The 14,652-nt window shown below is 34.5% G+C and overlaps 1 protein-coding gene across 2 annotated transcripts; it reads left to right on the top strand.

Annotated features, from left to right (window-relative positions):
• The first annotated feature begins 1,169 nt into the window (after positions 1 to 1,169).
• On the top strand, positions 1,170 to 14,348 carry LOC123754041 (endoplasmic reticulum membrane-associated RNA degradation protein). Of its 2 annotated transcripts, none has more exons than XM_045736168.2 (8): positions 1,170 to 1,230; positions 2,660 to 2,881; positions 5,633 to 5,784; positions 5,971 to 6,081; positions 9,251 to 9,340; positions 10,257 to 10,457; positions 10,581 to 10,723; positions 11,807 to 14,348. In XM_045736168.2, exons 2-8 carry the CDS (start codon positions 2,710 to 2,712, stop codon positions 13,236 to 13,238), a joined length of 2,301 nt encoding a protein of 766 aa, XP_045592124.1. In that variant the 5' UTR covers positions 1,170 to 1,230; positions 2,660 to 2,709; the 3' UTR covers positions 13,239 to 14,348. The 2 variants fall into 2 exon arrangements, with proteins under 2 accessions (XP_045592124.1, XP_045592123.1); XM_045736167.2 differs by lacking the exon at positions 1,170 to 1,230 and adding an exon at positions 1,239 to 1,398.
• The last annotated feature ends 304 nt before the right edge of the window (positions 14,349 to 14,652 follow it).

The raw sequence follows: 14,652 nt of genomic DNA on the forward strand, positions 1-14,652 counted from the left end.
GTTTTTCAGGTAAACTCAAATATTCACAATATATTTGACTACGCAAATATGGGGTTGGGTGCATTTGGGTCGGGTTCCAGTTACACAACTGGTTGAGTTCCAGTTACACAACTGGTTGGGCTCTGGTTACACATCTGGTTGGGGTCCAGTTACACAACTGGTCGGGCTCCGGTTACATAAATGGTCGGGCTATGGGGGTGTCACTTGGGCTTCGGGTTGTGCATAGTCAGGCTTCGGTTCGTGCATGGTTGTGTTTCAGATGTTGTTTGTACGGTTCGTTCATGCTAGGCTTGTGGTTACACAACTGGTCGGGGGTCCGGTTACACAACTGGTCGGGCTCTGGTTAAATAACTTGTTGGGCTCCGGTTAAATAACTGGTCGGGCTCCGGTTACATAACTGGTCGGGCTCCAGGGGTGTTACTTGGGCTTTGGGTTGTGCATAGTCGGGCTTCGGTACGTGCATGGTTGTGCTTCAGATGTTGCTTGTTCGGTTCGTTCATGCTAGGCTTGTGGTTACACAACTGGTCGGGGTATGGTTACACAACTGGTCGGGCTTCGGTTACACAACTGGTCGGGCTCCGGTTACATAACTGGTCGGGCTCCGGTGACACAACTGGTCGGGCTCCGGATACGTAAGTGGTCGGGCTCCGGGGGTGTCATTTGGGCTTTGGGTTGTGCATGGTCGGGCTTCGGTTCGTGCGTGGTTGTGCTTCAGAAGTTTTGTTCGGTTCGTTCATTCTAGGCTTGCAGTTACACAACTGGTCGGGTTCCGTTTACACAACTTGTTGGGCTTCGGGGTGCACAATAAACCACCACTCACTGGTTGAATAGGGGATGCTTAATGAACTATCCACCTCTCGCGACAAAAAATCAATATATATATATATATATATATATATATATATATATATATATATATATATATATATATATATATATATATATATATATATATATATATATATATATATATGATATGTGTGTGTGTATGTACAGAAATAATATTAATAAAACAATTAACATCGTGTAGTATACTCTATATATCAAAATATATTACTTTGAAACCCGTATCATTCACTCAAAAAATATTGGGCTACTTTTATTACAAATTCGCTACTTTTAGACCGTCAGCTCGCTACTTTCCGCAATTTGAATCTGGCAACCCTGGTCCGACACATGGGTTGGCATTTGCGTCAAATTCCAGGATGTGTGGAACAAGTGTTCTAGATCGTGTGTGTTTTAGACGCAAAGATTTTTCATGATACTAACCTTTTTATTTACATATACAAGAGTTCTTACATTCTTGTAAAGCCACTATAATACATAGAGTTTCGGGCTGGTCCTTAATTAATCCTAATTTCCCCTGGAATACAACCTACCAAGTCGTTTAACAACCAGGTACCCATTCACTGCTGGGTGAACAAGTTAGGGATTGGGGCCCAGTCAATCCTTCCTGGCCTGGATATGAGCCCAGGCCAAAGTGCACGCGAAGTGTTGGGCGAGTGTTTTACCACTGCACCACAGGGACTGCTGCACTATGGGATACACACGGCCTTGTGTTGTCGCTGCCCCAAATCCAATAACATCTTTTAACAAACTAAGTTACAGTAGCTGACTAGCAGCTTACCTCATACTAGATATTTAGATAGCATTTTACAATATGTCACTGTTCCTTACAATTTTGTAATGCAAAGCACAGTAGATGATGTGTATCACTTGATCAAGAAAAACTGACAAATGTCTAATTAACATCATATGTAACAAATTTCATTTGCATTTCCTCATCCAAAATATGACATTTTTGTGGTTTGCTGTTATTGTACGTTTTAAATATATACCTGTACTAAAAAGTCTTATGCCATTCGTCATTAAGTATCACCTAAATATTGTATTTCACTTGCTAAATTTCTTTAAGAACTCAGGTTTAGCATTAAATATTTACCCCATTTACCTGAATTTACCTGAGAGCTACTAACACTAGTGGCCTCGATGAGGACAGGAAGCCGGTGGCTTGTCGAAGGTCCCCCTAATTTGCCTTGATGATCTTTTCCAGTTGTACTTTAAAAGTTAACAGAGTTTTGGCATTTATGGCTTCAGCAGGTAGGCTGTTCCATGGGTTTATAACCCTGTGGGTGAAAAAGCATCTGTTCTCAGTCCTTTATCATGCTTGTTGAGTTTGAAATTAACCCATCAATAATTTAGCTGAATTATTTTAAGTTATGCCCAAACTACTAGTGGCTTTATTAAATATGCTTTTTGTGTATCAACTAGTCAACCACTGTATCATGTTCATCTGTATATTTTTAAATAAGTTGTATTATCATCATTGGCATTTAAACACAGCTAGGCCTGACAAGTATCTGGTTAGGTGGTGTTACAGACATCCTTGCTGTTGGCTAGTGGGACCTTGATATGCCTTTGTGCTTCCTGCCACTGATCTCTGGACACTCAACGTTATTGTTATTCTTAAGAAATAATTATACTGTATTGGATTTATTGCAAAACTTTTTGTATGAATCAGAAGAGATTGTTTTATTTCATGACTTGGAATAGCCACATATGTCTTCTTGGCTTTATGCATTCTTTTGATATTCTGTAATTACTTTTCCATGATGTAATGAATTAGCTTAAAAAGTCTTATATGTACATTATATTTCAGACTAATGAGCCCTAATACATGGCAGCTGATATTTTTATAAATATTCTGCAATGAGCTTGGCATGGATCAGGAGTCAACAGAGTTTCCTCTCTCCAGAGGTAAAAACCCTGCTCCAGAAGGCAATTCTTGTTAGCAATGATCAAGTGGATTCTTCTGATACTCAATCATGGCTCAACGAGGACTGTACAATTGCTTTTGGGAAACTAGAAGAAGTTTTGTCAGGTACACTAATTCTTAAATACTGTATTTGTATACCATAGGCTATACATCTGATGAATCATATAGATATTATGCTTGTCTTTGCAAAACTGTAGCTGATACTTAAAGAATACATATGTATACTGTATATCACTTGTTGAAAATGTTCCACTGATCCCTATTACACTTACGTGAAGATTTTCTACTTTCTATTGTATTTTCATATGCCTGTGATATACAAATCTGTTGTACTAATATAGAGAATTTTTACTTAATGTTATTATCAGATAAGATGCTATACTTTTTAAAACCAAGGGATTACTTCCAGAGTGAATTCCTTGGTTGATGTGACAGGCAAAGAGAAGTTTATGTGGATGAGGTGATTATGTGCTACTGACAGGCAACTAATTTCATTCACCAACAAGTTGGCCTTCCATCATTCAGTTATCTTCATATACAAGGATGTATAGGGTTTTGTACAAATTCTGATTTTTGCCCAGTACATTCATATTAGCACAGTGTAAAGTCTGGCTTTACATACCTTATTGATAAAGTATTATCAATATTTAATCAATATTGGTAAAGGAATGAGTAGGAACATTCCCACAAGTCCATAAAGAATATCTAGATCTTTTTACTACTTAGTTTATAATAGGTGTTTTCTGTTAGTTCATTATTGCCAATAATGGTAATTATGAGCTGAACTACAGTATACTAATCCTGGCCTCAAATGTTTTCCAGAGAGCTGTAACAGGCACCACACGATATATTAATATGTTTGTCATTCCTAGAGACTCAACCAAAGGAAAAATGATATGCAAATCAAGGGTCCCCAATTGTGGAATGAACTCCCTAAATAAGATTGAAGCTGTACTTCTCTCACCCAGTTTAAAAGAGAAACTAAGAGATACTGTATCTTGTTAGCATTAAGTAACAAATTTCTCTTGCAATTCTTCATCCAAAATTTTTAATTTTAGTGTTTTGCTGGTATTGTAAATTTTAAATACTATGTCCGGCACTAACATAGTGCCGGACATAGTATCTAGACATAATGGTGCATAATTCTCTATAGGATGTTATAGAGTATGAGTTGTTTTGTCTATACCTTTTATTATTATCACCTAAATATTTTATATCATTTGCTAAATATCTTGAACAATTTATATGTTAGGTTACTTCTTGTTTAGTATTAAGTGTTTACCCCATTGACCTATGAATCATTTAACTGAATTATTTTAAGTTACGACTGAAACACTTTGCATACTAGAGGCTTTATTAACACTTTAGCTGCACCTATCAACCAGCGTTAAGTTTAGGTCTAGCGTCATATCTAAAACCACTGCAGATACATGGGGGCTCGCATCTGCTTCTTCAGGCCTCTAGTAAATAGATGCCAGCTTATCATACTCATGAGAATTGCTTTGTGGTTCCATAATGGTGCATAAACATGTAGATAATTATATATAATGTGCAAATCCTGTGTGATAACAGCTAAAAAGAGTATGTTTTATTGTTTTAAGAATACTGTATAATGTACCACACATATTAGTTACAGAATTATATTTGTGCATATCAATGTTTCAACCTCTTTTGATATGTGTTTGTGATATAAATTCTGCTATAGACAGCACAATATATAGTTTCACTTGAAAATTTTCAAACATTTAAAACATGATAAAGAAACCCATATGTTAAATGCTCACAATTCCACCCCTTCCACTCTGGAGGCAACCTAGCCCAGCATTTGCTGTGTGAGCGATCAAGATTTGATGTTGCCATTTGAAATTTAGCGCTCACTACAGACAAAGTAAGTGACTTTGGGATTTATTTAAATTTTTCCATGATGAAAGGATGCATTTTAACAATATTAGAAGAAAATTTTATTTTAATTTGTTTCGTGCACACCTGGGTGGTTCTCATATAAATTGAGAGCTCATTCCAGGGTCTAAATATGCATTTTATGTAACAACTAATCAACCACTGTGTCATGTTCTGTACAGTATATTTGATAAATAAAAATTACTGTATTATTATTATTATTATTATTATTATTATTATTATTATTATTATTACTGTATTATTATTATTACTACTACTACTACTGTATTATTACACAGTAATCACACTACAGGTATCGTGATTCATCAATGAGAGAATCCGTAGGAGCCGTTATGAGTGTTCAAACTTATGCAGTGGGTGTTCCCAGGCACACGCTCTAGACAACTAGGCCATCAAACCATACAGATCATGTTGTGGCCTAATTGTCTAGAGCTAGTGTTTGGGAGCACTCACCGCATAGGTTCGAAATCTCATCATAGCTCCTATGGATTTTCTCACCATTATTATTATTACAGTACAGTATTATTGTTATTATTATTATTATAATCTTTGGCCTAGATATTTTACCGGAGGCAAAATTAATAAGAGTACAGTACAGTACAGTACTGTACAAAAGAACAACATTTTGGAATAGATATGAAAGAAAAGGTGATGGACAAACTTGAGGTTATTAAGAGTAAGGAGTGAGGAGATGTAAACAGTGAAGGAGTTGCAATTAATTCTCAAGAAAAGCAATGATCAAAAGATGTAAATTCTTAGTGACTGTCATATTTGTGTAAGCTAACATAAATTAATTATCCTCTTATAGACATTCATTTTCAAAATTAATAAAATATCTTACAAGGTACAGTACTGGGTAACATTGGATGTGTTGTTCAAGTAGTGTAGTTGACAAAATATTTTTAGCATTATTATTTATACTGTATTTATTTTCAGATATAGTGGAGGAATATGAGAGTAAAGAATGGTTTTCTGAAGCTGTTGTGAAGTTAGCTCCACTCTTCAGTCACTGCCATAATGTAATAAGAAAGTTGACACTGGATGATTATAGTACCATCTTGCATCCATATCTGCAATGGACTCATAAGGTACTATGTTTACAAATATTTCTTTGAAAATTCTATCTAAAGTAGAACATGTATTGTAATCAAACTTAAAAAAATGAGACGCTTATAAATATAAAACCACAATAAAATAGCACAATATACATAACAGTTTTCCGAGAATGGTTTCTCGGTCATTAGTTAGTCTTTTTCATTATTATATTTCTCTAGGGTGCTGAAATTTGTACTTGCCTGGAGGAGATATCCGAGGGAAGCTGCAGCAGCGATCATCTTGTTGGCCTCCTCACCATCACCGCCATTACTGAGAGAGCTTTAGGAAATGTAAATATTGGTTGTTTCCTAACATTACATTTATACAGTACTGTACTGTACTGTAGTCCCCTCACTCAGTGTGAGGGATGCTTTCCTGCAGAACCTCTTGTTGCACAAAATTGGGCTGTTTAAATTCAGTGTTACAGAGTATGATCTCAAATTTAACAACATACAATTTAGTGAATTACTGGAAATACTTTATTTGTTGTTTTGACATAGGTATATGCTCCTGACACACATCATATATACAATATGAAGGGAATCCAGTCAGTAGATTGACATGGAGTTTGTTACAGCACTGCACCTATGGCTGCTTGGCTACAGTTGAGCCTATGTTTTGTTATGAAGTGCATCATTAAGTCATAAATGTTGTACTTTTAAAAAATTACAATATACTAGTACATAACTGAGCACATTGCCTATTCATTTTTACAGTACGGAACTGAATTAGAAAACAATTACTGTATTTTTTTTTTATTTATTATTGGTTCATGTACAGTATTACTAACTATTTTACTTTAATAGTAGAATTTCAAATTTCAAATTTCAATTTCAATTTTTTTGTATTCAGGTAAAAGTACATACATCGAAGATGAGTTACAAACATAATGTTAGATTTATAGATAGAGCTAGTATATACAATACCTAAAGCCACTAATACGCATAGCATTTCGGCAAATTCAATTGAATGTCATTCAAAATAGAATGGCATTACAAAAGGTGAAGGAATCCTTACTCAAATCCATCTTCTTGAGGTTATCATGAGATGATTTCGGGGCTCAGCGTCCCTGCAGCACAGTCCTCGACCAGGCCTACTTTTTATTACAAATTCCCAGGAAGCAGCCCATACCAGCTGTCTAACTCCCAGGTACCTATTTACTGCTAGGTGAACAGCTATATCCATAGCTATAGATACAAAAGAAAACAAGACTGTTTCTACCAATCTATCCAAACCAGAAATAATATATGATAAAGCTGCCAAATAAAGCAAAACAAATGTTTTCAGTACTAAACCAAAACAAATGAAATACAAATAGAAGGGAGTTGGGTTTATTCAGAAGTAATAATTCTTATAGATGAAATAGCAGTAACACACACCTTATGAAAAATCATAAGTGGCTTTGAAGTTAAACTATAGTAGTGATCCAGCTGAGTAGAAGATCACTGCGGATCTCATAAATTATTGTGCAGAAAATATATCGCCACAGAATATGGAATCCAGTTTTCTTTTTCAAGAGTCAACAATTTGGTGAAAAGATAAGATACACACACAAAATATTTTATCAGGCGATTGACAATGGTTGCACTGTCCAAAGAGACTGTCAGATGAAGCAGAATGAATAAGCTGAAGATTATTGTTATGTTGCAACCTGTTCAATGAAAGTGCGAGTTTAATTTTTAATCAGTTTAAAACTTGTTTTCATGATGGAAAATGCAATTGCAAGGATTACCTCACAAAAAAAAGTACTGTACCTGTACTGTATTGAAAAATTAAAAAGTCTACAAATGCCATATTAACACTTTCGCGCTCTCCGCAAAGGTCACTCAGCCAACTGAATGTGCGCGCTGCGTTTTTATCGCTTAAGCGTAAAAACAAAAATGTGTATACTCTTTTTACTCTTCTGACCTTAGTTCTCATGCTACGTATTTCATTTTGGTACCAACGTGTTCGCAATAAAATTCTCTATAAGAACATCAGTAAAAAAGTCACGAAACGTATAGGGATACCAGCACCAAATAAATAACTACGAAGATGACTCGCCGTGAGCGCCCATCAGCAACAAAATGTTTTTACTCTTGGGATTGTAATCACCTCCACACTTGTTCTACAGCGTTAATTTTGGTATCAATGGACTCGCAATGAAATTCCCAACACGGTGATATGAATATAAGCGTAGAATAATGATTGCGGCCCGCCCGCAAGAGTGTGGGAAGTGGTGAAATTGTTACCCGGTATCGGTGACGGGACGACGCACGGCGCTTTGAAAGTTAATACTTATTTCACTCTCATGACATTAATTTTCTATGTACGTCATTCATTTTTGTGTCAATGTGTTCGCAATAGAATGTTCTATGTGCCCATAGGTAAAAAATATCAACAAAGCGTAAGTTAGAATAGCGCCAAATATAAAACAACGCTGGAACATATCAGTGAGCGTCAAACACACACGAAATGTTTTTACTTTTGTTATGTTTGTCAAGTTTATACTTGTTGCACACAGTTATTTTTGGTTGTATATTGATCGGAATAAAATTCCCTAAACAGACATATGCATATAATACATGATATGGGGGAAGCATTACCAGTATAAACGGCTAAAGTCACCCACCTGCAACCCGTTTGGGACAAAATACCATTTGATCGAAGTTATCCACACCTTTCATGAACTTATTGTACCATGCAGCCTAGTGGTGAGAAAGAGAGCCTCATAGCGCGCAGTTTAAAACAAACCCAAAGTAAATCGGATAAAAATTGAATTTTATACAAATATTTTAAAAGTTGACATAACTTTATGTCCACTATGCGTTTACGTTAGACGAAACCGGACGCGCCGGCGCGTTCAGATAGCGCGAAAGTGTTAAAGTACAACGATGTAATTTCATGCTGAATGGGGATTAGCTTTCCGAGGAACATTACATAAATTTTCTTGTATGAAAATTATCTTGATTACATTGGCCTAGTTTCTTATGAGGAACATTAGAAGGCATGAAATTCTATGAAAGTGGAATGTTTTTCTTTCTGTAAATTTATGGAGTTCAGTGGTTGTGGGTGTACCAAAACAGTGAAGGCAAGAGCAAAATATTTGATGTAATGCACAGAGTATAGTTGTAAATTTGCCTGAAAGTGTATTATGATAATTGCTATACTGTACATGTAAATTCTTAGCCATTGTATACATTTTCTAGGAAACAAACTTGTATTTATATTCAGTATATTGTATTTTGTGAGATATTGATTGTTTAGTTGATAAGCTGTGAAACATTTATATTGAGTGAAGAAAACAGCATTCTGCTGACCACAATACAGAAGAATTCATTATTGTTAATACAGTACTGTACAGTATATCATTACATTCTTTAATCAATAGAATATTACATGTGTGTGTGTACAGTATTTGTGCTCTCCTGATGATATAAATGTTAGATATAACTTAGGTAATGAAACGTTTACTTTCAGCTAGTTCTCATGAAACGCGAACAAGTGCCATTTTTACTCCGAGACCTTCTTGCTACACCAGAATTGCTGACATTATTAGGAAACACAAGGGTAAGTAGTAAGATACAGTGTTAATTCATTTTATATTAGTAATTTATTGCAGAATGGATGGCTAATTATTATAAGTAAATTTAAGATTTTATTTTGTTATACTGTAGCCAGCCTTTGCCAATTTCTCATCCAACACTGCCCAGATCTATTGACATTTATTTATTTATGCTTTCCCAAACTAATCCGATTCATATTTCTCTCTCATTGTCTTGGCAACTCAGAATGTTTATGTTAACCATGTGAATAGTCTTTCTTTCAAGACTTTCTGAGCAAGACCCCTCAGTTCTAGGTGTAGAAAGTAAATGCCAATCTTTTCCCTTTCCTTAGTCTCCATCACTTGATATGGCATAGGAAACTATCTGAGTATATGAACCTTGGAATTAACAAGACTACATACACAAATGTATTATCATTACCACATTTTCTATCTTCATGGGTAAACATCAACCCATGGTAAAAAAAAAGTAAATATTGTAATACAGTATAATGATTCTGCTTCAAACTATTAAGGAAAAATGAAGGTGATGCAGAGTGGTGAAGGCATGACAGATAACAAAAAGCAAATGGTTACTTGTGATAATGAATTAAAAGGGTTAAGAATTAAAGAAATAAAATGAATACAGCAACACAGAATCCTGCAATAAATATTATGCTGCCAAATTTGTATGTAAATACTGTATATTGTTTGAGCAAGTGATAAAGTTTAAAAGTGCTAATGTTATAGCTTTATTTATAGATGTTCATTGATTTCTTATATGCTGTACATTAAAAGAATAATTCTCTTCTATAGCAAATGTCATCTCATCACTGAGATTTGTAAAGTTATAAAACAAGAAGTAAATATAAATGCAAAGATAGTCTGAATCATCTTATTTTGTAAGTACAGTATAAATAAATCAAACTTGTTTTTTCCAAGATCACTCTGTTGAAGATTCTGCTTGGTTCTGTACTGGGCATAAATCTTCGCAACATTGCATGGCATGGGTTCCTTAGCCCTTGTGAGGCAAATCCAGCATTTGTTGCTTCCATCATTATTATTCTGGCAGACTGTGGAAGATTCCTCAAAGACTGCAAGATTACAAATGTTCCTTGTAGGCCATTTGTATCATTCAAAGAGGTAAGATCATACTTGATCATACTGTCACAATAATTCCAGATTTATGAAAAAATTAGCACTTACAAAATCAAACATTTTGTTTGTTATCTGGAACATGCCTGAAGGAGACTAATATCTTTTCAGGCATGTTGTCTTAGCAGTATATTTGAAAATGTTTCCTTCCCACCAAGAATAATAATGGAAGAGTTGATAATCAAGTCACCGCTTGTACCAGCTATTATGATTCCAGCATGGATGAAAGCTCTTGATCTATTGACTGCTAAAAGGTAAGATAGCATACATTAGGGGCCTGACAGCTGAGTGGACAGCCCGTCGGATTCGTGGTCTTGAGGTTCCAGGTTCAATCCCCGATGGAGGCAGAAACAAATGGGAAGTTTCTTTCACCCTGATGCTCCTGTTTGCCTAGCAGTAAATAGGTACCTGGGAAATAGATAGCTGCTACGGGCTGCGAAACAAAAAGGAGGCCTGGTCGAGGACCGGGCTGCGGGGACACTAAGCCCTGAAATCATCTCAAGATAACCTCAAGACATAGAAATTTTATACCAGTTTCAATTTATTATGTAGAAGCAATAGGAATAATACCAGAGCCTCATTGAAACAACATGCAATTGTCACATATATCTGTTTCAGTAAGAAAGTTATCAATATTTTACATTTATTTATTTATTTATATATATACAAGAAGGTACATTGGGTTTATGAGAGTACATATAGGATTGATGTTTTTACATTCTTGCAAAGCCACTAACATGCATGATAATAATGATACAGAACAAGATAATAATTTGAAATAGTCATACGTTTTACAATACAGCCACCAGTACTCTTTATACAGTACAGTACTATTAACTATTTATGATACCAGAACATTCTCAATAATTTGTTTTATTATACTGAAAATATCTCTATTGTTTTTATAATGTTTAAAAAATATTGAATTTTGAAATAGCACCTGCTGTATATGCCTAAGATGTAACTGAAACAGCCTTCCCCCAATATGCTTGCAATAAGGAAAGATATATTTCCTATTTGTAAAGTTTAAGAAGCTTCAGTAAGTTGACTAATAAATAGTGCTACAGAATGAGCACCACTAGCGGGGAAACTCTCATTTGCTTGACCTATAGTTATGCTTCCAGGGGCAACTGAAACCAGCTGATTTACTACTATATGCTGAATTTATATTATACTAAAAATAAAGTTGAGTTTATGTTCAATAATATCAGATTCAAGAATACAAGCGTGTTCAAAACCTTTGCATTTAAAAGTTAATGAATGAACAATATATGTTTATATAACTTATTGTATCCCAAAAGGTAAATGTTTATAATCGTTGATATATTTTTTTCCAGGTGGGGCTCGACTTTAACAGTGCTTCTGCCAATCATGGAGTGCTCTTTGCGTTGTCTCTTTGCATATGCTAATGAAATGCCGAAAAGAGTTTTAACGGCTGAAAATTCTACATTATATATAACTTTGAATGAGATTCTCGATCCTTGTATCTGTGAATCAAATTATGATTTTGTAGAATATGGAAAACTTAATCAGAGTACAAAGAAATCTTATGCCAGTATCAATTTATTATGTAGAATCAATGAGAATAACACCAGTGCTCCCTTTAAACATGGAACTGTGTCACATATATCTGCTTCAGCAAGAAAGTTATCAAATACTAATCATACTTTGCTCATTATTGGCAAAAAGCTCAATGAAGCACTTCAGGATCTTCTGAATTTTGTGCAAGGTCCTCGTGTACGAGATCGAATAAGCCATGGTGAGGTTCAACTAGAAGAGTTACCACAAAATATAGCTCAGAGTACTATGTACCTCTGTCTGCTTGTATTGAGCCTTGGTAGCTGGAGGTCTAAAATGCAAAGAACAAGTACTTGCAGTCAAATGAAATGTAGCCATTACAATATTGACTGTGTTAATTTGGTAGATCCTGTAACTGATGATTTGTACTGTTATCTAAAAGATATGTACATCAAAAGGGATACAGATGATAATGAAATTAAGAAATGCACTAATAGTATGTTGGAATCTCTTTCTGTAATTGAAGCATCAGAAAACTTAATTGTTTTATTAACAAAGCTAAGTGGATGCATTGAGAAGTATAAAAGCATTTATCACCCAAGTGCCATACTTCAAGATCAACTTGTCTCCTCAGTGTCTCAGCTAAAGAACTGGTTAACATGGGAAAGAGTGGACTTTGAAGAGCTGGGTTATGATGACTGGAAAAATAAAAACAGTTCAGAGTTACCAGAGATGGTATCTATACCTTCTGTTGACAGTAAGCATGAAGTCAAAAGCCTTGATCAAATTAAAGATTTTCTTTCTCATATTTGCAATGTCAGTTATGAAGTCCTCTACAGACCAAAGCCAGAGCTTGAGGTAGTATCTGTCCTTCAGAGAGTTGCTTCAAGTGTCCAGTCAGCTCTTGCCAATATTTGTAAAAGTCTTTCTATCAGATATGTGCAATATATAAACAAAAAACTACGATCAAGACAGAGAGAGACATACCGCAGACAGTTAAATGCAATTCCAGCAATAGTACTCAACATTTATCTCGCCTTGCAAATTATTTATGTGGTATTCTTTTCTATAAATAGAGTTTCTTATCTTAGCAAGCCATGCTTTACTAATCTACTCAGTGTGTTGAAATCAATGCTGAAATTTCAGGAAAATATAGCATCGCAAACCAACCTCAATACTAACCGTTGGGATGAAGCTTTATCACTCTCTCTCAAAAGCATTACAACAATCAAAAAATATTTTTCAGGTTAGAAATGACTTGCACAATTGTATTGAATTTTTATTTTTAATATGGGTCATGTGGATATACTGTTAGGAACGGACCATTTTAATTAATAGTGCTCGAGACTAATACCCATTCCTTTTTATTACTAAAAGGAATGGGTAATAATTCTAAAAGCACCCTCAAGTAAGAGTGTTACACTCTTACTAGAGTATTACAAATGTGTGTTAAGAGGTGGTAGCTCCTCTGTTCCTGTGGGGAGGAATACTTGCCTGGTTTGAGGATGAAGGAATTTGATGTGGATCATTTATAGTGGTAGACTGTTTGCATGATAAAATTTGTTTCATTTCACACAAAATTTAGGAGATTAGTTTATTTAAATTTGATTTCATTTGAATTTAGGTTATCCAGCTAATTGTTGAATGTTTAGGTTTAGATTTAATTTGACTATTCTTTCAATTCAAGTGACCTGCCACTTGGCTGCTCATGCACCCTGCATGAACATATATGGCACACCAGACAAACATAAAAGAATCTACGATCTTTAAGTTGCTCTTCAATCACTTTACGTGTACTGAAAGTAGGAATTTATAAAATTACAGTACTCCCCTACTTGAACCAATATTGAAGGAAACCCATGTGTGTACCATTATATCTGTATATACTGTCTGCTTTTGGTATCTAATCAAGGGTTTCTTAAAACCTAGGGACAAGTAATGTAGATTGATGATTGAAGCATCTTTCCTAATGACACTACGGTATATATTTACTGTCTAGCATCCTTAGTATTCATGATGCTCCTCTCCTGGTAGTCTTTTTTAAGCCAAGAAATTTATATTTAACTTCTACCCACTATATTCTACCCACTTCAAGACTCCGCACCAATATAGAAGCATCAAGAAATATGGGCTAATAGGCCCTTTGCAGTTACTTCCATTCTTCCCTTTAATTTACCCTATTTATACCCATTGTTTCGTGTTCTGTCTTGTGTTGAAAGTTTTGTTCACCTCATCCAAAACTGTTGTAACATATCACCTCACCCAAATGCGGGTATATAAGATGAAAGCTGTTTAAATTATAGCATAGTAGAACTCTGTTTAGTGTTTGCAGGTTATAGTTGTGTGTGTGTAAACTAAAGTCTTTGAAAATATACGAAAGTACTTAAGGAAATTCCTGTTTCATTTTTCCTCCGTGGTTTGACATTGTCATATATATATATATATATATATATATATATATATATATATATATATATATATATATATATATATATATATATATATATATATATATATATATATATATATATATATATATATATATATATATATATATATACATATATATATATATATATATATATATATATATATATATATATATATATATATATATATATACATATACATATATATATATATATATATATATATATATATATAT

Source organism: Procambarus clarkii, chromosome 6 (genome assembly GCF_040958095.1).
Source record: "Procambarus clarkii isolate CNS0578487 chromosome 6, FALCON_Pclarkii_2.0, whole genome shotgun sequence".
NCBI lineage: Eukaryota > Metazoa > Arthropoda > Malacostraca > Decapoda > Cambaridae > Procambarus > Procambarus clarkii.

What these genes read in the sequence shown, in the direction of transcription:
- LOC123754041 (XM_045736168.2), top strand. Translation starts at nt 2,710, where the DNA reads ATGAGCTTGGCATGGATCAGGAGTCAACAGAGTTTCCTCTCTCCAGAG. An exon ending in CTGAGAGAGCTTTAGGAAAT is followed by an intron (nt 6,082 to 9,250) that starts GTAAATATTGGT and finishes GTTTACTTTCAG; the next exon opens with CTAGTTCTCATGAAACGCGA. An exon ending in CATTATTAGGAAACACAAGG is followed by an intron (nt 9,341 to 10,256) that starts GTAAGTAGTAAG and finishes GTTTTTTCCAAG; the next exon opens with ATCACTCTGTTGAAGATTCT.